The sequence below is a fragment of the Zootoca vivipara genome, chromosome 2 (genome assembly GCF_965207765.1).
Source record: "Zootoca vivipara chromosome 2, rZooViv2.hap1.1, whole genome shotgun sequence".
NCBI lineage: Eukaryota > Metazoa > Chordata > Lepidosauria > Squamata > Lacertidae > Zootoca > Zootoca vivipara.
This window is the reverse complement of record NC_142584.1, coordinates 45,350,099-45,372,024: the sequence shown is the minus strand read 5'-3', so window position 1 is coordinate 45,372,024 and position 21,926 is coordinate 45,350,099. Positions and strand designations below refer to the sequence as shown.

Below are 21,926 nucleotides of genomic sequence, written 5' to 3'. Positions count from 1 at the left end.
ATTCTGCATATAAGTTAAATAAGTAGGGAGTCAATATACAGCCTTGTTGTACTCCTTTCCCAATTTTGAACCAATCAGTTGTTCCATATCCAGTTCTAACTGTAGCTTCTTGTCCCACATAGAGATTTCTCAGGAGACAGATGAGGTGATCAGGCACTCCCATTTCTTTAAGAACTTGCCATAGTTTGCTGTGGTCGACACAGTCAAAGGCTTTTGCGTAGTCAATGAAGCAGAAGTAGACGTTTTTCTGGAACTCTCTAGCTTTCTCCATAATCCAACGCATGTTTGCTATTTGGTCTCTGGTTCCTCTGCCCCTTCGACATCCAGCTTGCACTTCTGGGAGTTCTTGGTCCACATACTGCCTAAGTCTGCCTTGTAGAATTTTAAGCATAACCTTGCTACCGTGTGAAATGAGTGCAGTTGTGTGGTAGTTGGAGCATTCTTTGGCACTGCCCTTCTTTGGGATTGGGATGTAGACTGATCTTCTCCAATCCTCTGGCCATTGCTGCGTTTTCCAAACTTGTTGGCATATTGGGTGTAGCACCTTAACAGCATCATCTTTTAAAATTTTAAATAGTTCAGCTGGAATATCATCACTTCCACTGGCCTTGTTATTAGCAGTGCTTTCTAAGGCCCATTTGACTTCACTCTCCAAGATGTCTGGCTCAAGGTCAGCAACCACACTACCTGGGGTGTACGAGACCTCCATATCTTTCTGGTATAATTCCTCTGTGTATTCTTGCCACGTCGTCTTGATGTCTTCTGCTTCTGTTAGGTCCTTACCACTTTTGCCCTTTTGCTCATTTAAGAAGGCCCTCTTGTCTCTCCTTGCTATTTTTTTTGAAATCTGCATTCAGTTTCCTGTATCTTTCACTATCTCCCTCGCATTTTGTTTGCCTCCTCTCCCCCGCTATTTGTAAGGCCTTGTTGGACAGCCATTTTGCTTTCTTGCATTTCCTTTTCCTTGGGATGGTTTTCGTTGCTACCTCCTGTATAATGTTACGAGCCTCCATCCATAGTTCTTCAGGCATTCTGTCCACCAAATCTTAAATCCTTAAACCTGTTCCTCACTTCCCCTGTGTATTCATAAGGGATTTGATTTAGATTGTAATTTACTGGCCCAGTGGTTTTTCCTACTTTCTTCAGTTTAAGGTGGAATTTTGCTATAAGAAGCTGATGATCTGAGCCACAGTCAGCTCCAGGTCTTTCCTTTTAGCAGCGGCTAAAAAAGCCAATGCAATTCTGGGCTGCATCAATAGGAGTATAGCATCTAGATCAAGGGAAGTAATAGTCCCACTGTATTCTGCTCTGGTCAGACCTCACCTGGAGTACTGTGTCCAGTTCTGGGCACCGCAGTTCAAGAAGGATACTGACAAGCTGGAACGTGTCCAGAAGAGGGCAACCAAAATGGTCAAAGGCCTGGAAACGATGCCTTATGAGGAACGGCTTAGGGAGCTGGGTGTATTTAGCCTGGAGAAGAGAAGGTTAAGGGGTGATATGATAGCCATATTCAAATATATAAAAGGATGTCATATAGAGCAGGGAGAAAGGTTGTTTTCTGCTGCTCCAGAGAAGCGGACACGGAGCAATGGATTCAAACTACAAGAAAGAAGATTCCACCTAAACATTAGGAAGAACTTCCTGACAGTAAGAGCTGTTCAGCAGTGGAATTTGCTACCAAGGAGTGTGGTGGAGTCTCCTTCTTTGGAGGTCTTTTAGCAGAGGCTTGACAGGCATATGTCAAGAATGCTTTGATGGTGTTTCCTGCTTGGCAGGGGGTTGGACTGGATGGCCCTTGTGGTCTCTTCCAACTCTATGATTCTAGGAGAAACTCTGTTATTAAAAAAATGGACTGCATATCTAAACACTTCTGAGTTTAATAAAACTTGGGGAACACACACACACACACGAAGAAGTGGCTTGAATAGTCTGCTTTGTATAATAACTATTCATTCATCTTCGCATGGTACCTACAGCCTGCTTAACTAAGGTCATAATTATTCATAACTCCTTACAAAAGCTTGTGGCAACCCCACATTCCTATCTGACTAAAAGCCTTTAGCATTTCTTCCCAATGTTATCTAGATTGGTTCAGTACCGGTAAAGCTGCTGCTCTTATGATTCAATTTGACATTAGCCAATTCTTCAGGTATGAGGAGAACACACCAAAAAGGGGAGCCTTATCATAGTATGAATGATTTATATTCTATTGGCTGGGAAAAGGAGAATGCCAAAAATGTGTCTGGAAGAAGAATGGCTTAGCTTAGACTGGTGGCAGAGTAGAGAAGGTAATTTATTTATGACAATGCTTTGAAACTGGCCCATGTGGGAAAGTTATCTTGTGTAATCATTTGTGCCTGTTGATATGGAACAACCATTGTTTCTAGGAAGGCGGGATCAACATCTCTTTCCAAATGACACCAAATACGGGAGCCAAAATGTGGAAATTGGTATTATTGGTATGAGATAGAAGTGTGTCTTATTATTAATTTTTTAAGTCCAGGCATATTATTTTGCTATCATATACTCAAAATTATTCTGTAATGCAGTGATGGATAAGATAGAATATTTTAAACCACTATAGGAATCACATTTGAACTGTAATATTGAGCCAACTAAATGGCATAAACTTTGGAAGAAATGGCCATTTAAGCCTATATCAACAAAGATAAAAGAAAAAAATAGAAATAGAAGAATTGATGCTTTTGAATTATGGTGCTAGAGGAGACTCTTGAGAGTCCTGTGGACTGCAAGAAGATCAAACCTATCCATTCTGAAGGAAATCAGCCCTGAGTGCTCACTGGAAGGACAGATCCTGAAGCTGAGGCTCCAATACTTTGGCCACCTCATGAGAAGAGAAAACTCCCTGGAAAAGACCCTGATGCTGGGAAAGATTGAGGGCACAGAGGATGAGATGGTTGGACAGTGCGAAGCTACGAACATGAGTTTGACCAAACTGCGGGAGGCAGTGGAAGACAGGAGTGCCTGGCGTGCTCTGGTCCATGCGGTCACGAAGAGTCGGACACGACTAAACAACAACAACAACAAAAGAAAATATTAAGATACTGCATTGGTGGCATCTTTCACCTCTCAGAGGCTACCAGCAATCCAACCCATTATATTGGAGGAGTCTTATTATCATATGTAGTGGAGCTGTGAGAATGTTCAAGGTTTTTGGAGTTTAGTAATGAATAAAGTTATTATTTTTACAGTTCAAACCTAAATCCCTTTTTAATGATGGCAAATTTTAGCTCAATATTGGAAGGTAGCTGCTGATTTGACCCTTGAGGAATGATAAAATAAGATATGGAACACTGCACTCATGGAAAAACTATCTAAGCAACTTAAGGCTAAAAAAAAACAAAAAACCACCAAACAAAGACTATTTTGAGGAAACATGGTATATTTTTATTCAACATATCAGAAACAACAGGATGAGGACACCGCCTTCAGCACTTGGTAATTTCTGGCATAATATGTGGAAACAATTAACATGATATTATATAATACCTACAATTGATCTTAATATATACACATGATTTGTGAAATAACTTACCCCAGTGTCAATGATATACACACATTGAATGAATGGTAAGGAAGCGAGAATCGGGGTTCTTTTGAGTTAGTTTATCTGTGTTTACTGTTCAAAATGCATAAATAAAGACTACATAAAAAGAGAACTGGAACAGCAGGAATCAATTAACCCTTCTTTAAGCCAATTGGAGTAAATATTTAAATGCAGCAGTAACAAAGTGCAGAATGGGCATGGATCTTTAGCAACATACCATCTAACTTGATCAGTGTGAACTTAAAAGGATTTTGCTTTCAAAAAGGTGTGTCAGTGGTGTCTTAACTCAAGAAGATCAAGTAGAATATATCCCAGCTCCTCCGCTGTACTCAGCTGGTGCCAATCCCTAAACTTGACTTGATTTACATTTTCTGGTCACGCTTTCATATTGGACAACTCTTAAAGACTTAAAATTCAACAGATGACAGGTTGCTACTTTTGATCTCAATCTGACCATATTCGGATCTACTGGTATAGGTGGGAATAAAGTCCACTGACCTTCCAGAAAACAGTGGCATGTGATGAGTGTTGAAAGTTTTGCTCCAAAAAAACCCCATTCAAACAATAAGCACTATAGCACTATAAACATCTCATTTGGAAGGGCCCTTGGTAGAGTCTGAGAGGTTCTGACTAACAGTAGCTGGTATTATTCATGCTGCATTACCATCTAAAAGGAGGTAGTCAGGAGCAACAACAGTCTTTGTTTCTGGGTGGACCTTGCTGTCAGCCTGCTATGTCAGTCCAAAAGTGTGTGTGTTTATCGCTCTTGCTACCTTGTGAGGGTCAAAGCCCGTGCCACTTGTTATAAAATAATATTGGGGGGGGTTGCAGGGCACCATTACTAATGAACAGAGAGGGGTGACCGAACCTGACAGCTGCAGTTACCCAGAATCCCTCGCAACACCACCTTCTTCGCCTCTGCTCCACTCCAGAGACCCGCACCCCTCCCGCTTGGATTCAACCCTGCCTTAAGGAAGGACAGATCGTGAAGCTGAGGCTCCAATACTTTGGCCACCTCATGAGAAGAGAAGAATCCTTGGAAAAGACCCTGATGTTAGGAAAGATTGAGGGCACTAGGAGAAGGGGACGTCAGAGGACAAGATGGTTGGACAGTGTTCTCGAAGCTACGAACATGAGTTTGACCAAACTGCGGGAGGCAGTGCAAGACAGGAGTGCCTGGCGTGCTATGGTCCATGGGGTCACGAAGAGTCGGACACGACTAAACGATTAAACAACAACAACAAGGATCAGCATATGCGCACATTTCCACATGACTAGCAACTTGGGAGCCATAATTCGCTGTCAGTGGTATCTCATTCACAATGGAAGACTCCTCTGAACAAAAGACAGTGATCAACTCTTATAAAAATGTTAATTTCTCTTTGTGTTTAGGAATTCACACCTGGGAGGGGTGATAGGAGGACTAGGAGAGGTGTCAAAAGTGCTCAGATTTCTACCTTGAACCCTCCTTTTTTGTGAGGTATTGATTACATAGCTGTGATGTAGGAATGATGTATTGGGAGCGTTTCTTGGTGATGGGGAAACTGATAAAAGTGGAGGTTCTCTTTTGTTCTGGGTTCCTTCCTAGTTCTCCTGAGTGAGGTGAAGGACCCTGTTGCAACAGCAAATAAAGGCTTTGCTTCTCAAACTTCTCTGGTTGGCCTCTGTTATATATTCTCCGACCGATGGAGAACCCAATAAGGCTCTTGTGTACCCCATAAGGGAATAAGAGCAGATTTTGCTTAGAACACACTTAAGAATCTAGTTCAAAGGCTGGGAGGATTTATGTAATAATATATACATTCTATCTACTAGTCTTTGTCTCATGGCTACTTCATTTGCTAATTTTTGCACTCAGGACAATTCAGGAAGACACACCCACAATTTGGGGGGTTTCCTGTAAAGATACATGCAAATAGTAGACCAATGTGAACTGATATTTCCAGGATTGACTGACACCTAAATATGTGGAGATGATAATAGCGAATGCTAATCAACTTTTCCTCTGTCGTAGCTTTAACTTTAAACTGCCTTTTCTCCCTGGGGTCAATGCTGAATTCAGGTAAGATCAGGAATTTCCAAAGTAAGGTGTTCCTTCAGAGTTTTTAATGGCTCTGTTCTGTGACCATATTTGTGGTAGTCCAGATTTCCTCTGCTTTGGACAAAGGAACCTGTAACCACAGAAGGCAGGCCTTGCTTTCATGGTTGCTGCAGCCCTAGAGTGTAAACAAGGATGGGTTCTTCTATACTTCAGGAAATCTTCCAACAGCTTGCAGGAAGTTAAAGGGTTTAGGAGTGTTTACACAGTTTCATTAAACAAAAATAAAAGTATATTTGTCTTCAGTGGAATGTGTTAGAGAGAGCAGTTTCTTAAGAAAAGCAAGATCAGAGCCCATCTGATACAAAGAAAATTTGCCGCTTGCAAATTAGCTACAGTATAAAGGTGTAAGCTTGATTGTTATGGTAGCTGTCTGGGCATTCCTTTGTTAGAGAAAGTGCTTGTTATTGTTATAACCTGCCCTGGGATTTTATGGTGAAGGTTAGGTATGAAATCTGGCAAATACATTGGAGAACTAATAGCTCTCTTGTTCAGAATGCTCAAGTGAGAACTTTGAAGATGATAAACCTTCCACCTACCCCAGCTAGGAGAAGCGCAATTATATGAAGTGGGGTGTGTGTGTGGAGTGGGTATGAGGACAAAAAAGGGGTTTTGGAAACAGAGAAATGGCCAAGAGTTAGTAGGAGGCTGGCAGCATCTTGGGTGTTGAGTGTCTCTTTGGTGTGTAGGAGGGCACATGTTGCTTGCTGCTTCCACTTGCGCTCTTTTTGTCAACAAACGAAGTATTTTAAAAATTCCTAAGTCTTGAGTGCCTTCTTCAAAGGAAGCCAACCTGAGCAGGGCTGCCCCAGGAACTTCTCGCCATCAGCAGTGAGCGGTGCATAGTCATGTTTTCTAAGCATCTGTTTTTAATGCAGCAGTTGTCTGCTTCTTTCTACTACTGCTGCTGCTGCTACTAAGGCTTAGAAACATAGAACTATAGAGTTGGAAGGGACCACGAGGATCATCTAGTCTAGTTCAACCCCCTGCAATGCAGGAATCTTTCGCCCAATGTGGGGCTCGAACCCACAAACTTGAAATTAAGAGTATTATGCTCTGCCAACTGAGCTATCACACAACTGTTGCTTTTCCATTTCTATACTGAAGTCACAAATAAAGTTCACTGTTTCAGGAGTAGGAAACTCTTATGTGGTATGCGAAACATGCTTTAAAGGACATGTGAAATGTAAATAACGCATCCGGTCAAGTTTGTGCTGCTTTAAAAAACTAATAGGAAAGCAAATGCTTAAATCAACAGAACATGTTAGCATTTATATGTTTACAGAAAGTCTTCAAATAAATCAGTTGTTTAAATAGCTTTCTAAATCTGAGAACTCTTTTATTGTGCATCCAATTGTCACTTTCTAATAAAATGCTATCAGTTTTTGCATTTTTTTAAATGAATAGGTTTCTTTTAAAAAGTTATGAAGATATTTCAAATAGCTGTGAATGGTAAAATAATGCACTTTTGCTCTCTTCCTGATGTTAGCCAGACAACCCAATCTTACATACTGCCTGAAAATATTTTTTATGGCAAAGCAGTAAGAATGCTTTGTACCTCCATAGTAATCATCACCCCATTCAAAAATAACTGTGGGAAAGTTATACAAATTACATAAACACTTTTGATAGATCTCTATTGTTGAGAACTTGAGCCAAGATGGATTATCATAACTTCAGTGGCCACTCAGAACAGGGGAAGGGTTTAGTTCTTATGAGCTTTAATAGTGGCAAGGTTCTCTGAGATAGTGACTAGGTGTGCTTTTTGCTTAGTTTTTCAGTCCTAAAGACCAAAAAATGGTTACTATACCACTTTTATATGATCAGGAAAGTGGGTGTTTCAGAGTGTGTTTTTTCTATAAGATTACAAATGAGTCTGTCTCTTGAATCATATGTTTATTTAATAAATAAATGCAGTTATATCAATCCATATCCACTATCTTCAAGTAAGACATGTTAGATTTGGGAGGAAAGTTATGCATAGTTTGATTCAGAGGTATAGCTAGGAAGGGGTGGAGGTCGGGCGCACTTGGAGCCACACTGCGGGGGCAGCACTTACCGCAGGGTATACAGCATGCCCGAACCATGTGGCTCTCCTGGGAGTGATGCAGTGGCTCGGGCTGCCTGCAGGCCCCACGTTGCTCAAAAAAGCAACACAGGCATGCTGGCCACTGGGGCGGAATGCAGCTTGGGCACTGGGATTCCCGCACACCTTGCCCTATCCCATGGGCACATTGCCCCATAGCCTGTGTGTGGCACACACGCACAGGCCATGCATACCACCCTGGGCACCCAAGCTGCTAGCTACGCTGCTGGTCTGATTAAGATACAATAGTGTGATCTTCTCTAGTTCACATGCAATGAATGGAGAGGATAATTTTCTTGCAGGTAGTGAATGGAAAAGGTAGTTTTTCTGTAGAAGTGGAATTGTATTACGGCTGTTTGCTCCCCTTCCTTTAAAGTCTGTTCGCATTCTAGCAAATACCAGCAAGGTGATCATTCTTAGCTGTCCTTAGGGACAGAAAAGGAGGAGCAGAAATGGACGAGAGTCCCAAGAAAATGGCTCCATGGAGAAAGGTTGTGCTATCTAAAGGAATGTCTTCTCCAACATAAACCTACCGTACCTCCCAGGAAATACCTTCTCCAGGTGCTCCAATACACACCACCCAAGCTTTAGCCCCAGAAAGGTCACTTTGGTGCCACTAATGCAGGGGTTAGCCTTCACCCCTGGATACACACTCCACTGTCTCTTGAGACAGACAGATGTCAACCATAATTGCCTGCACAGAAGTTACACTTTTGATGAAAGATGTGTGGTTTCTGTGCAACAACTGAGTAATCTACAAATGGTATGCATAAAAAAATAGAGCTGCACCTTCTGGAAAAGCCTAATGCCTCTGTATGGATTGTAAAAATTTATCAACCAAAACATTATGAGGTATGCTGAAGTCCAGCCTCTTTATCTGCATAATCTGTTCAATGTTGAAGCCATTTTGTTAGACCTTCATCGAGATTTTCTGGAGTTGCTGAAAATCATTAAAAATACTACAGGTCTCCTATTAAGGCTACCATTAGCCTTTAAATATATTAGAAATAATCTGTTGCTTTAAAAAAAAACATGCTTAGTTTCCTTCCTGCATTGTAACTCTATGACTGAATGAGAAAGCGTATTTCACATTCTTTGTGCACTGATAAGTACAGTACAACCTTCTTCATCATAGCTGTGCTGTGCCGCACCGTCCAGGTGGTGCCAGAACATTTCTGCTGATTTTTCATGGCTATGACACTTGAAGAAATGTAGTAGAAAGGATGAGTGGAACTGTGGACTGATAATTAGTAGAAATTCACTGCTTCAAAATTGGTGAATGAATAGGGAGACAGGCAAAGTAAGTAGGAATGTCTTTAATCATCGCATTAGTGTATTGGTGGAAATGCCAAGAAAGTCAGCATTCACACAGAGCATATTCACTCACACGCAGATACGCAAAAAGGAAAGGCTAGATTAAACTAGGCTGGGTGGTTCCTTTTTAGTGTATCAAAAAAGAGGCAAATGGGGAAGTTACTTCAACTTTCAAAAAGCTATTGACAATTTCTGTCATCAAAGACTCCTGAGTAAGCTTAGCAGTCATGGAATAGGAGGAGAGGTGCTCTTGTGGATGAGGAATTGGATAAGTAGAAGTAGGAGTGAATAGGAATCACTACATAGTTCGCCAAATGGAGGGATTTATTATTTGTTTGTTTGTTTGTTTGTTTGACTTACATAGCACCCTTCATTGCAAGATCTCAGGTCGGTTCACAGGATAAATTACCAAGGGGTGTTGTTTATTATTTTATTCTGCTATTATATTCTGCCTTACTTCCATCATGGAACTCAAGTCTGTGTGTACATAGGGTTTCCAGGCAGTTACATGCCCAGGTGCTGAACAGACTCTTAGAACATGTCTGTAGTTCATAACTTAGTTGTTGTAGGTAGGAGTATTATTGTGAAATGAAGTAGCAAGGGGATCACTAATGAAAGTTAAGTGTGTGTGTTCCAAGGAAACAAAAGTATTACTCAAATACATAACTTGCATGCATATTTTACCAACAGCTCATCACCAGTTGCATTTCATAACACTAGATCAGTTGGCTTTTGCATGTGAAGAGTGGGAAAGATAAGGTGCTTGAAAAATGTGTCTGTAAGCCAGGGCAAATTTGAAAATGCAGGCTTCGTGTAGAACAGCATCCATTGAGGCCATCTAGCCCCTGGCTGCCCCTTGTCTTTTTTATTTAAAAAAATATTGAATTTGTAGTCAAATATTTCCCATTTTTGCTACATTTTTATTCCACATATTTAGTGATTTTTCAGCTGGTTCATTATTATTTTCCCCACTGCCCTCCCCCAGCAGCTGTCTGGTCTCACAAGGCTGAAAATTAAATCCTTCTCCTCGTTTTATATTTTCAGGACAAGGTAGGTGATTTTGCTTCCTAACCCAGAAAAGAAAGCACTTTTAAAAAATCCATTTAAAACACATTTTTGAACTTTGGTGGACCTCCTGATTCAAAGCTAACACTTCTTTTCTAGCCAACAACATGAGCTCATTCCAGATCTGGAAAAACAAAGAAAAATAAATACAGGGCACTTAGTGTTCTTATGTAACATCCGTGGATTTTTGGCACAGACCGTGTGGAAAGCTGCATGGAACTTATTAATACGGCTTGAAAACTGGGTGGACTTCCTTTTCTGTATTTAACCTTTCCTAGCAGCAGCAGTGAAAGCTATATAACTAAAACAGTGCAGTGTGGTAATAAGGAGTTATCTTGCCAGAGTATTTCCTACTCTTGTTTGAGCTCTTCAAAAGAGTTTCCTTTGGCTAGGATTCACTGATTGCTTGGTGGTACAGAACTGGAGGGAACTTTTGCCACTGTTCAGCTAAAATGAGGATCTCTGGTGGCTGATCTAGATATGTATGGGTGCAACATATATCCTCACCCTGCCAAGCTGCTCTTAAGGACATGAGAACAGTACTGCTGGAAAAGACTAAAGGCCTATCAGCTCCAGCATCCTGTTTTCCCACAGTGCTTTGCTTGTTCTCTAATCAGGATACTGGTTATCAAGCAGCCTTTTTTGAATAGTTATTGTCAGGTGAAAAGGAACTCTTCCTCCATGCTTAAGCTAATTGTAAATATCAGATACCTGGTCTTTGGTTACTGCCATACCACCAGTGTTTTTCAGGAGAGTTTCAAGCACATACTGGAAATTTCAGTTCATGCAGTCTAAGTGGTTTAAAGTGCCTCTGTCTCTAGCACAACAAATCCACTTTAGAATAAAAATAATGAACAAACAGATGTTTTGTGGTTCAGAAAGCATTGAAGAAATGCATTGAAAAGTGTGCTGTGGACAAATGATTAACAATAAGACATCTAAACACAGCAGAAGAAATCAAGATGTGAGCTCATTGTCTTATAACAAACAAATCAGAAGAAATTCTCAGTGAAGACCACACATAGTCTAACCCAGGCTTCCTAAACCTCGGCCCTCCAGATGTTTTGAGACTACAATTCCCATCATCCCTGACCACTGGTCCTGCTAGCTAGGGATCATAGGAGTTGAAGGCCAAAAATATATGGAGGGCCGAGGTTGAGGAAGCCTGGTCTAACCTCTGCAAAAGCTTTATGCAAGCCAATGTGGATGAATGCTCCATAAACATTATCTGGAGGAGCCTATCAACTCTCCTCCCTTTCCCCACCATTATAGCAGCTTGAAATCTTTCATTTGTGAATTAACATCAACATGAGCCAGGCACTGCTGGCCATCTTTTGCCAATGCTCTCCATTACCTTGTGGGAATGCTGCATGGGCAGAGGGACTTGGCTTGGCTGAGAGACCTTTGGCAGACAGAGCAGCTGGGGTCACAATCCAGTTTTATCCTTTCCCTTTGCTCATGGAGCCCTCTCTTCTCTGTTTACAACAGTAAAAAGGTCTGCTGGCAACTGTGTTAATTGCTCACATGGAAAATAACATTAGTGTGTGTATTTTTAGCTGCATTTTTCTCCTATATTTCAACTGAAAACTAGAAGAAGGGTTGTGGTTGCTCATCTCTTCACAGAATGCAAGTTGTGAACCTCTCTCAGATCCTGAGATCAACTTCAATTGACCCAAGGGTCTTTTTCAGAAGACTCTTTTCAGGTCAGAGCAGCTTGACCAGCCTATAAGACTGAAAAAGTACAAAACTGAATTTCTTCTGTGTGGTGGCTTACCTCAGTTGTCCTGCAGCTTACAGCTGTGAACCAGAGAAATGTAAGACTACTGATGTTCTCCATTGAAGTTGGTAGGACCATCATTGAGGGGGAAGGGCAGCAACAGTACTAACAAATAGTGTGTCAGATACAATATATTTGTAATGTGCTCATATCAATTTTGCTGGTTTTGGGGTCTTTCTAATAATAGTTTACTTGTGAGACCACAGAGTACATGCAAAGAATACTGCTGGATTATTTTGAAATGCTGCAGTTAGGATTGTCAGACTCTTTGCACAGATGTCTTGTTAGAATGACACTTCTTTTGTGCTTGGATGACTTGGCTGCATTCAAAGCTGTTGTCATGTGATAGCAGCCAAAAGCAGCTGTCTTTGTATTGATGGCTGAAACCTTAAAGTGAACTTTCTTTAGAAGTGGGCTTTGATTGTGGTGATAACTCCTTCTATACTTAGGAGTTGTTATGTGTGTGTGGAGAGGGGGGCAGCTTCTAAAAGCTTCCTGAATTGCAATGGTGCTTTTACTATAATATTCCTTCAAGTGTAGAATATCTTTTTTTTAATATTACAAATAGCTGGTGCAGCCCCCTCCATTATCACCAAGTTGAATTGAGACAGTGAAGTGGGTGGACGGGAGGGGGGGTTGCTCCCTGCTATGGTCCTCATCCAGATCCGGACCCCTGCACCTACTATTTTAAGGGGGGCACTCCCAGTATTCTTTACAGCAGACAATCTGCTCTTTACCTGGTAGCTCTGGCCCCTGTCACCTAACATAGGAATTGGTTAAATTGAGCTAAGTAGGTCTTCCAGGTCTCATCTTTCACATCTGTCAAGCAAAAGCAACAGGACTAAAACCTCTGTCAGAACTGTAACACACACACACACACACACACACACACACACACACACACACACACACATTTTCTGAAAGCTCACATACAAACACAGATGGTGTATCCAAAACAGATGATGAATCACTATTGCTCATCTTTGCCCCACCTCCCCAAGGCTTTTTTACCACCCCATAATTTTAATGTGTGTGTTTGTGCTAATATAGCATCCACGCCTTTTGGGGGGAATTGCGTGGGAAGCTTCTATAAGTTGCTGGATAGGTATTGGTTACTATTTCATTTAGGAATTTTTTATAATCTTACAGCATTTGCCTTCACAAAACTTAAATTAGCAAGGAGTTAATTACCTGGGACCCAGGTGGCGCTGTGGGCTAAACCACTGAGCCTAGGGCTTGCTGATCAGAAGGTCGGCGGTTCGATTCCCTGTGACAGGGTGAGCTCCCGTTGCTTGGTCCCAGCTCCTGCCAACCTAGCAGTTCGAAAGCACATCAAAATGCAAGTAGATAAATAGGAACCGCTATAGCGGGAAGGTAAACGGCGTTTCCGTGCGCTGCTCTGGTTTGCCAGAAGCGGCTTAGTCATTGGCCACATGACCCGGAAGCTGTATGCCGGCTCCCTCGGCCAATAATGCGAGATGAGTGCCGCAACCCCAGAGTTGGTCACGACTGGACCTAATGGTCAGGGGTCCCTTTACCTTTAATTACCTGTGATGTTATGGAAACAACTATGAAAACCCTTCTTAAATTAAAGCAATTGTAAACAGTTTTGTCTCTAACCTCTGTGTACTCCAAGTTTTTATTTCAATTTATTGATCATAAGGCCCCCACCTTTTACTCTTGTCAACTTCCAGTAGGAATAGGCTTAAGGCAGGTGTGGGGAATCTTTGATGCTTCAGATGCGGCTGAACTACCGCTCCCATTAGCTCCAGTAAGCATGACCAATGGCCAGGGATGATGGGTATTGTAGTTCAGAAACGCCAGGAATGCCAAAGGTTCCCAACACCTTACTTTAGGCTACATTGCTTAGCAGAATTACATATGTGTGCTATGGGCAAAGAAAGAAGCACATTTTGTACTTATCTCAAATCTTAAGGTAACATGCAAGCAATGTGTGTTCCTCCTCTTGCTGCTGCTTTTGCTAACGTAAAACAATCCTGTTCCCCCACCCTTTTCCTTTATTCTTCTTCAGTAAGTACATCCTTACATTGTTAGCTGCACCACACAGCCCCTGTAGCTGTTACTCAGTTAGACTGGCATGTTTGCACGTATCTAACTCTTGCTTTTGTTTTCTCAGTAGTATTCCTGTTTGCTGGCACATCCTAGCCATTTTATTCTACGGAATGGAGAAGGCACATACAGACATACTTGTGCTTTGTGATAGTGCCCCAGGAGCCAGCTTTTGTATTAACTGCTGAAACAAAAGACCAATTCATATGCAGTGTAAAAACTGTCAAAACCCTTAAGATTTCACAATGTGAAACAGAGGGTTTACTTTGCTCTGCTTAAAGGGTGTATTTCATCCAAAGCAAATACACCTCTTACTTGGGGATGCAGGGAATAAGGTTAGTCAGTTGCAAAAGAATCTATCAGAAGATGCATCTGACTCTTGTCCTTTAAGCCCTGACTGGAATGTACTTTATCAAGTTGAGTGCTGCCCAGCCATATTCTTTCCCAAAGTGCAGTCTATAGTGCTAATACCTAGTGTGGTACTCAAGCCTATGTGTTGCTTTTGGTTGGGTAGAAAGGATAGCATTGCTGCAGGGGAGCAGCTGTGCTGATTTTCACTCTGCACAACCCTCTTAATTATTATTTTTTAAAAGAAGGGCTGTCATCAGAACATTAGAGGAAGCTGGAGGAGGTTAAATTCAAAAACCAAAGAAGTCACATGTCAGGTGCTTAGGAGATTTTGCATGAACATCCCAGAACTGGAGCACTGAGTGCCCCCCAAGCAAGGTGGAGAGCTTAAAAGCTTTTTCTGCACCAGGTAACCCAAAGTGGATCCAGCACAAAACGAGCTTTTTAGTTCTCCACTTTGCTTGGATTTAACTGCACAATTTCAACCAGCCTGCCTTCAACTGTGTTTGGTTGAAATTGCACAAGTTAAATGTGCATAAGAAGATGTTACCATACTGCATGTCATTCTGTCCTCACAGTGGCCAAACAGATGCCTGTGGGAAGCCTGGAAGCAGGACCTCAGTGCAACAGCTCTCTCCTCGCAACTGCCATTCAGCTGCATACCTCAGACATTGGATGTAGAATATAGCTGCATAAATGCTTTTGGGGTGCAAATGGGCCTTTATTTTGTCATCTCTACCTAGTATGTTATTTTCCTTATCCATGTATCTACTGCAACTTCTTTCTTTAGTGTAATTTTCAGTTCTGCCCTTGAAACATATTGTCAAGAATAATTTTCTTGTTTGTTGCCTTATGTCAATTAAATGTCCAAAAACTGTTGAAGATTTTTTAAAGGTGTGGTGGACTTGCATAGCTTCTAAGTGTCTCCTACTGTAATGTACGGCAATGGAGACATTATCACAGCCTAGATCAGGCTCTCCCTAGGTTGGCATGTTCCAGAGGATGCTGAGAATGCCCCTTAGGCACTGATGTGGGTGGGAGAGAGACTATATTGTGTTCTTGCCTAATTTCTGTTCTGTTAGGACACATAATGAGGCATAGACCAAAGTTCTTATGAGTCCTAGCTATTTTATTACTGGATTTCTGAACACATGCTCCCTACAAGCTTGCCGGACAAAACAAAAAACAAAATGATACAGATGCCTTGTTGAGAGGTGAACAGCGTGAAGTAGATGCATCTAATGCTAAACTGGGAATTACAGTCAAACCTCTTCTTACATCTGCCTCCACTCATGTCCATTTCGCTCAATGTCTGCAGCAAACCCAGAAGTAACCGGCTGGTTTGCTGCCGTTCGCACATGCGCAAGAGCAGCGATCGCCTTTCGCACATGTGCAGAAGTGGGCAATCGCTGCCCATGCCTGCGCACAATGATGCCTCTCCCTTTTTTATATAATATATTTTATTGGTTTTACATAATACAAAAAATAGAGAAAACATACAGATACATATCAAATTTTCCATCTTCCCCTGCCCTCCCCCCAAGCGCTCTCTCCGGTTGGGAATTCCGGTTGGGATGCCTCTCCCAGTGACCTGTTTCGACTTCTGGACAGGCCTCCAGAATGGATTGTGGTCGTGAGTAGAGGTCCCACTGTATATATTTACAATGGAGTTCACCACCCCCAATCTCTACCAAGCAGTAGCAAGATCCCAGGGGCTCCAGGTGCTCACCCAGAGTTGTGTTTCCATTGGGAAATCAGGGCAAAGTGAAGACTACTGTCTTTAAGAAATATGGTTTATTGTACACGTATTTACACCTGGTCTACTTTGGAGAGAGTTTGGAGCATTACATGTTAATAGGGGCTTGTTTTCCACAGCAGTGCAACATTAGAGTCCAAGGCATCCTGCATACCCTTTCTATGCATCTGTCCCAGCCTGCGCAAGATGGTTCTGCCCTTCACAGCCAGACCTCTGATTTCAAAAGGACACGATTTTTCTAATGTGACATCACATCCTCCCCATCACCTTGGCAACTTCCTGTCCTCACCAGCAGAGCTTCCTACCTGGTTGATGGTTTCCATCAACCAAGTTATTGTGCTTCTGTCCCAGCTGTTCCAGTTTGGTTAATGACTTGCTTCCAGCACCATTTTTCATTCTTCAGGACTTCTATATCAGGTGAGGCCCTGGCCTGGCATTTTACTTTTAGTACTCCAAATATTATCTAAATTCTATCATTTATTAATTTCTACAATTTGCTAACTCTAGCAGTTATAAACTTTGCTTTGTGTCCGCAATTATAGCTCAAGCAGTTCCTTTTAATATTCATGGTAAGGGAGAGCAAGCAGGGTTTCTGGTGGTGGCATGATTACATAGGGAATATTCTAGTGATATCAGAGTTGAAATATGTAGAGGGTGGGAGGGGGTTGGCTCCAAATGACTCCAGTTGTTGGAACAGTGCCTGTCTTGCATTGCTAGTGTAGTTATCTGGAATGTGTGTACTCTACAAGTTGCTTTCCTCTGAAGTATAGGATATTAGCGTTCAGGGGCAGTTATCTTAAGAAAAGAGAGAGTAAGTGTGTGTGTGTGGGGGGGAATTAAAGGAAGAAAATACATGAAAGGAAGAATAATTGATCCCTGGGATATACCTGTGACATTTTGGAAGAGAAGAGGGACCCAATTTTCCAAAACATTAGTGATCCAATATTATTTTAAAATGTGTACCCTGACAAACATGGCTCATGGAAGTCCTTGAGGCACCCATTGCACAATTGTTACACTCATCTGACTACTATGAATGTTGAAAAGTTTACAGGCTGCAACAGAGTTAGTGTCCTTTTGGAAGGAGGTCACTGGAGGCTTATAGCAATTGGCACTATTTGAGTTAATTTACTAAATATTCAGGTTGGACTACATATGGGGAATCTGTGGCCCTCCAGCCCCAGCCAGCATGATCAATGGTCAGGTACAATAGGAGTTGTAGTCCAAGAATATATGGAGGGTTACTGGTTTCCCCATTAAATACTTCAGTAGCCAAAGTCTACTGTCCCACATATTATCCCCATAAAGTGATGCCCCCCCCCCAATGTTTACAGAACATAAAGCTCAGTTCTCCATTTGCAATTTGTCCGCAAGCACATATGCCACCACTTGAAAAGGAGAAAAAACAGGTTTTAGTTTCAAGAAGAACCCAGCTGCCTGCTCTGAACAATTGTGTCTAAAGTGGCTGGGTAAGGATTTCTAGGGCTTATGCATGTCCATCAGTTAACGGCTGCATCAGTATTGGGATTTTTTACAGTCTGCACCTGCATTGAGGTGTTTTTAAAGATATTTCTTTTTGTTTTTATTGTTTTATTGCTTGTTTGCCACCTTGGGATCCTTTGGGAGAAGGGTCAGGATAAAAACGTAAAAACATGATAGATAAAAAATAAAATTGCATTTAAATTCTACCTAGCCCTTAGTCTGAACTTCTTTTTAAACTGGACATGAAGCAAGCTAGGCAACCCAGCTTTGTCCCTTGGAGAAGACACAGTAAGCCAAAATCTGGTTTGGGAAAAGGAATGCACATTCTTCAAAAAAATAGTCTGGAGGTGGAGTCCATGCTTGATTGTGTCAGCTGTAACATATCTGGCAGTTAGGATTGTCCCCATCTGCCCTACTTAGGACCTAAGAGATTATTTTATCATCTTTAAATAGTTTGGGAAATTTGTTTAAAATGAGCTGCTTTGAGATGACTCGCAGGATAATTCGTAACCAAATAAGGGTATATTTGTCCCCAAAATTGCTTCCATTTCGGAGATCCCTAAAGTAGACTGCATTTCGAGATCCCAGGTGTATATGATTGCATCTGTATTACTTCAGTTTAGCAAATAACTAGAATTGGCAGTTTAAGAGCTAGGTTGAAATTAGTCCCACCTTTTGTCACTAAACCATACAGAATCTGAAATACTAAGCAGTTGAGAAAAAGTTTTGGAGACAACGCCAGTCGTTTATATGAAACAATTATACAAACAAAAAGCTACAATGTTAACATATTTTGTTATCTATTCTGAGTCAGCTTAGCAACTATCTGAGAAATGAGAGCAAACTCATAATTATTAGGTTCTCTTAACTAATACCGGTAACACTTTAACCCTTCAGTTTCCCCCAAGTTCCTCTGCCTTTCCTTAGCAAAATCTAGAGGTGTGTTTTAAATTCTACTCCCTTGAGGAAATGACTATTTAGCTAATACCTCATCGCTCTCCTTTTCTGTGACAGGCTAATCACTTTGACATAGTTGGTCTTTTTAAAGACTATTTTGGTGTTACATAACTTCCAGGTAGCATTGTGCTATATGAATCATGGGGCTTGGAAAGCAAAGTTAGTAAAGGGAAAACGTGAAGCAAGTCTAATCTGGTTGCTGAATGGATCAGATAAATACGGGGCTGTTGTTTGTTGAGGCTTTGCCATCTGTGCTGTGAGCAGACACCTGAAAAACTAGGACTTTGTAGCATCTGTGTGGGTAGGTGGCATTGCCAGTCCTATTTTGGTAGGTAGGAATCTCTACTGGACACAGTTTATATATTTAACAAATCCAACTTTACATTAAATATAATCTAAAAGAGAATAAACATTTGGTATAAATTAATATACAGTGTGTGCTTAAATCACATTTGTGCTCTTTTCCTCAAATCTAAAGGGAGCTAGGCAACATGCTGTACCAAATACTATAGACTCCAACTCCCATCAGCCCCAGTCAGCATGACCAGTGGGCTGGGATTATGGGAACCGTAGTTCACAACCTCTGGAGGGCACCATGTTGGCTACCCTTGGGACAACTACTGTCATTTTAAAATAGACTTAAATGCATAGCATTAAAAATGCTTCATGAAAGCGAGTGACATCCAGCACAACAGTTCTGCATCCCTCAGCCCAATTTTATAGGAATTGTGCTGGTAAGAGATCATCTGAATTAGGGCTGTCATACAGACATTACCGTAATTTCAAAGGCGGAATTGATTTCCAGGGGGAATTTCCAAAAGGTGATGCTTTGTCCTTGATTTTAGACAAGTCAAGTCAACAATCTCAGCGGTGAGGAACCGCGTTGGCAAATCACGGAAGCGCTTCATTCCCGAATCTCTTTAAGCGTGTTGGACCATGGCCAGGGAATACCCAGGTTCCAGTCCACACATTACACGCACACACCGGATACGAGGCTCACTGAGTGGGCTTCTGCAGTCACTCAGCCGAGCCTACATCGCAGGGTTGTTGTGAGGATAAGGTCTTCACATGCTAGCCAGAACAGCAAGTTTTCTTCGCTATATTCTGTTCGAAGAAATTCTCTGAAAATATTCCTACCGGCTGGTGTTTTCATCATCTTGTCAAAATTTTGAGCCCAAGACAGGATTTCATCTTCTGTAGGGTTTTGGCTGCAAAACAAACAAACAATGACAAGAGCAACAATAATAACAACAACAACGAAAAGCTATTCAATGTTTCTAATTCTAAAAACTAGCAGTCAAACCATTCAAATTTAGAAAGAGCAGACAGAAGTAGGTAGGTTGTCAGGTTGTCAGAGATGAGTGCTGGGATTGGGGACAGACATTTTGCCTCCCGTGGAAATACAAATCTTATCCTAATCCCAAAGTGCAGGCCTCACAACAATAGATATTTCCTCAAACTGACAAGTCAGCAAGTATGGATGAAGAGCAGGTACATGCCCCCCCGCATGCATTTACACACACACACACACACACACACACACACACACACACACACACCATGCACCCTCTCCAATGAGAACTTCACTCTATGAGTTGAGTTGGCCAGAGGTGAAACATGAGACATGTGTGAATTAATTCTAAAAAGGATATTAAAATTTGTTTCTATATACAAAATGGCTGCACAATGGATCATTAAAACATTTCTCCAACTTAAAAAAAAAAAAAAAAAACAATCTCAGCGGTTTCTCCCCAAAAAACAACAACAACTACTCAACCAGGGTGTCCTGGTTTTTACTTTTTGAAATATGGCAACCCTATCTGAATATATGTTTTTGGATTCTAGTTGTGAACACCCCCCCCCCAACTCCTCTTACAGCAATGAATGATAGGAAATCCTTGAAATGCATGCTGGCAGTTGAGCAATCCTAAATGCTGAATTTTACTACTGATGAAACCACAAACTATTTTTGTCTAGACTAAATCCATATAAAAAATAAATAAAAAATTATTCTTAATCCCAGCTAGCCAGTTAAATTAGGACACCTGATTACAACACAACGGGAACTTGAAGTAATGCTGGTATTCTGTGTGTTTCTCTCCCCACCCCTTAACTCTGTGTTTAGGCATCTTCCTTTTAAAAGTGAGAGAGCCTCGGACCTGTACAGAGATACCATATATATAAGCTGTTAAGAGTTCACACTCTTTGAACTATTGAGTGCCTGTGAACATTTCGTTGATTTATTTATCCCACAATTTATAAGCTTCCTTTGGAACTAGTGCAATCAAAGCAGATAACAAAGTAAACTAAAATTAAAACAACCCTCCACAGTATGATCTTGCAAATTGCAGTATGATCATACAAATAAATGACATAACAGCAGTAATTTAAAATGTAATGATATTAAAGGGGGTAAAGGGGGCCCCTGACCATCAGGTCCAGTCGTGTCCGACTCTGGGGTTGCGGTGCTCATCTCGCTCTATAGGCCGAGGGATCCAGCGTTTGTCCGCAGACAGCTTCCGGGTCATGTGGCCAGCATGACAAAGCTGCTTCTGGCGAACCATAGCAGCGCACGGAAACGCTGTTTACCTTCCCACCAGAGCGGTCCCTATTTATCTACTTGCACTTTTTTATGTGCTTTCGAACTGCTAGGTAGGCAGGAGCTGGGACCGAGCAACGGGAGCTCGCCCCATTGCAGGGATTCGAACCGCCAACCTTCTGATCAGCAAGCCCTAGACTCTGTATACATAGCTGCCAAGTTATCCCTTTTTTAAAGGGATTTTCCCTCGCGAGAAAAGGGAAAACTTGGCAGCTATGTGTATAGGCACTACCGGTAATTAAGTACATAAGAAGTGTCGTGTTGGATCAGACCAAAGGCCTACCAGGCTCAGCAACCTATTCTCACAGTAGCCAACCAGATGCCTTTAAGAAACCCATCAGGAAGACCTGAGTGCAATCTTTTCCTGGCAACTGGTATTTGGAGGGGTAGAACATAGCCAAAATAGCTAGTACCCACCCATAGCCTTATTGTCCATGAATTTGTCTAATTCTTTTTATAAAACTACCCAAATTTTGTGTTGTTATTTATTCCTGTATCTGCCTATGAAAAGGCTGTCATGTTTGAGCATGTTAAGGCAACACTGGGAAAACACATTACTTCTCATTCCCAGCCATTTTGTAATTGGGAACCAGCAGATTGTCTGATTCTTCTTGTCCCCACCCTTGACCCCAAGGTGTTGCAATCCCTTCATGAATGTGCAGTCTTGTTTGCAGAGCGTTTTATGTAAATACATCTAAATGAACTGTGAATATGATATGCATATCTATGATACAGGTACAATTGCTTGGGATCTGGCCTTTCTGGCTCTTTGAAGTTCATTCAGTGGCAAACTTGAGATTATAATA

The 21,926-nt window shown here is 41.5% G+C and overlaps 1 protein-coding gene across 2 annotated transcripts in view; it reads left to right on the top strand.

Annotated features, from left to right (window-relative positions):
• The window catches only part of LOC118080229 (rho GTPase-activating protein 7), an 80,263-nt gene that overhangs the window by 24,955 nt on the left and 33,382 nt on the right, over positions 1-21,926 (top strand). The window contains exon 1 of one of the 2 annotated variants that reach the window (XM_088661765.1): positions 16,205-16,499. The exons of the other annotated variant lie outside the window; for it this stretch is intronic. Coding sequence (XP_088517891.1) covers positions 16,451-16,499 — 49 coding nt within the window. The 5' untranslated portion in view covers positions 16,205-16,450. Of the gene's footprint in view, positions 1-16,204; positions 16,500-21,926 lie in introns of those variants that run through there. 2 annotated transcript variants of the gene reach the window in all.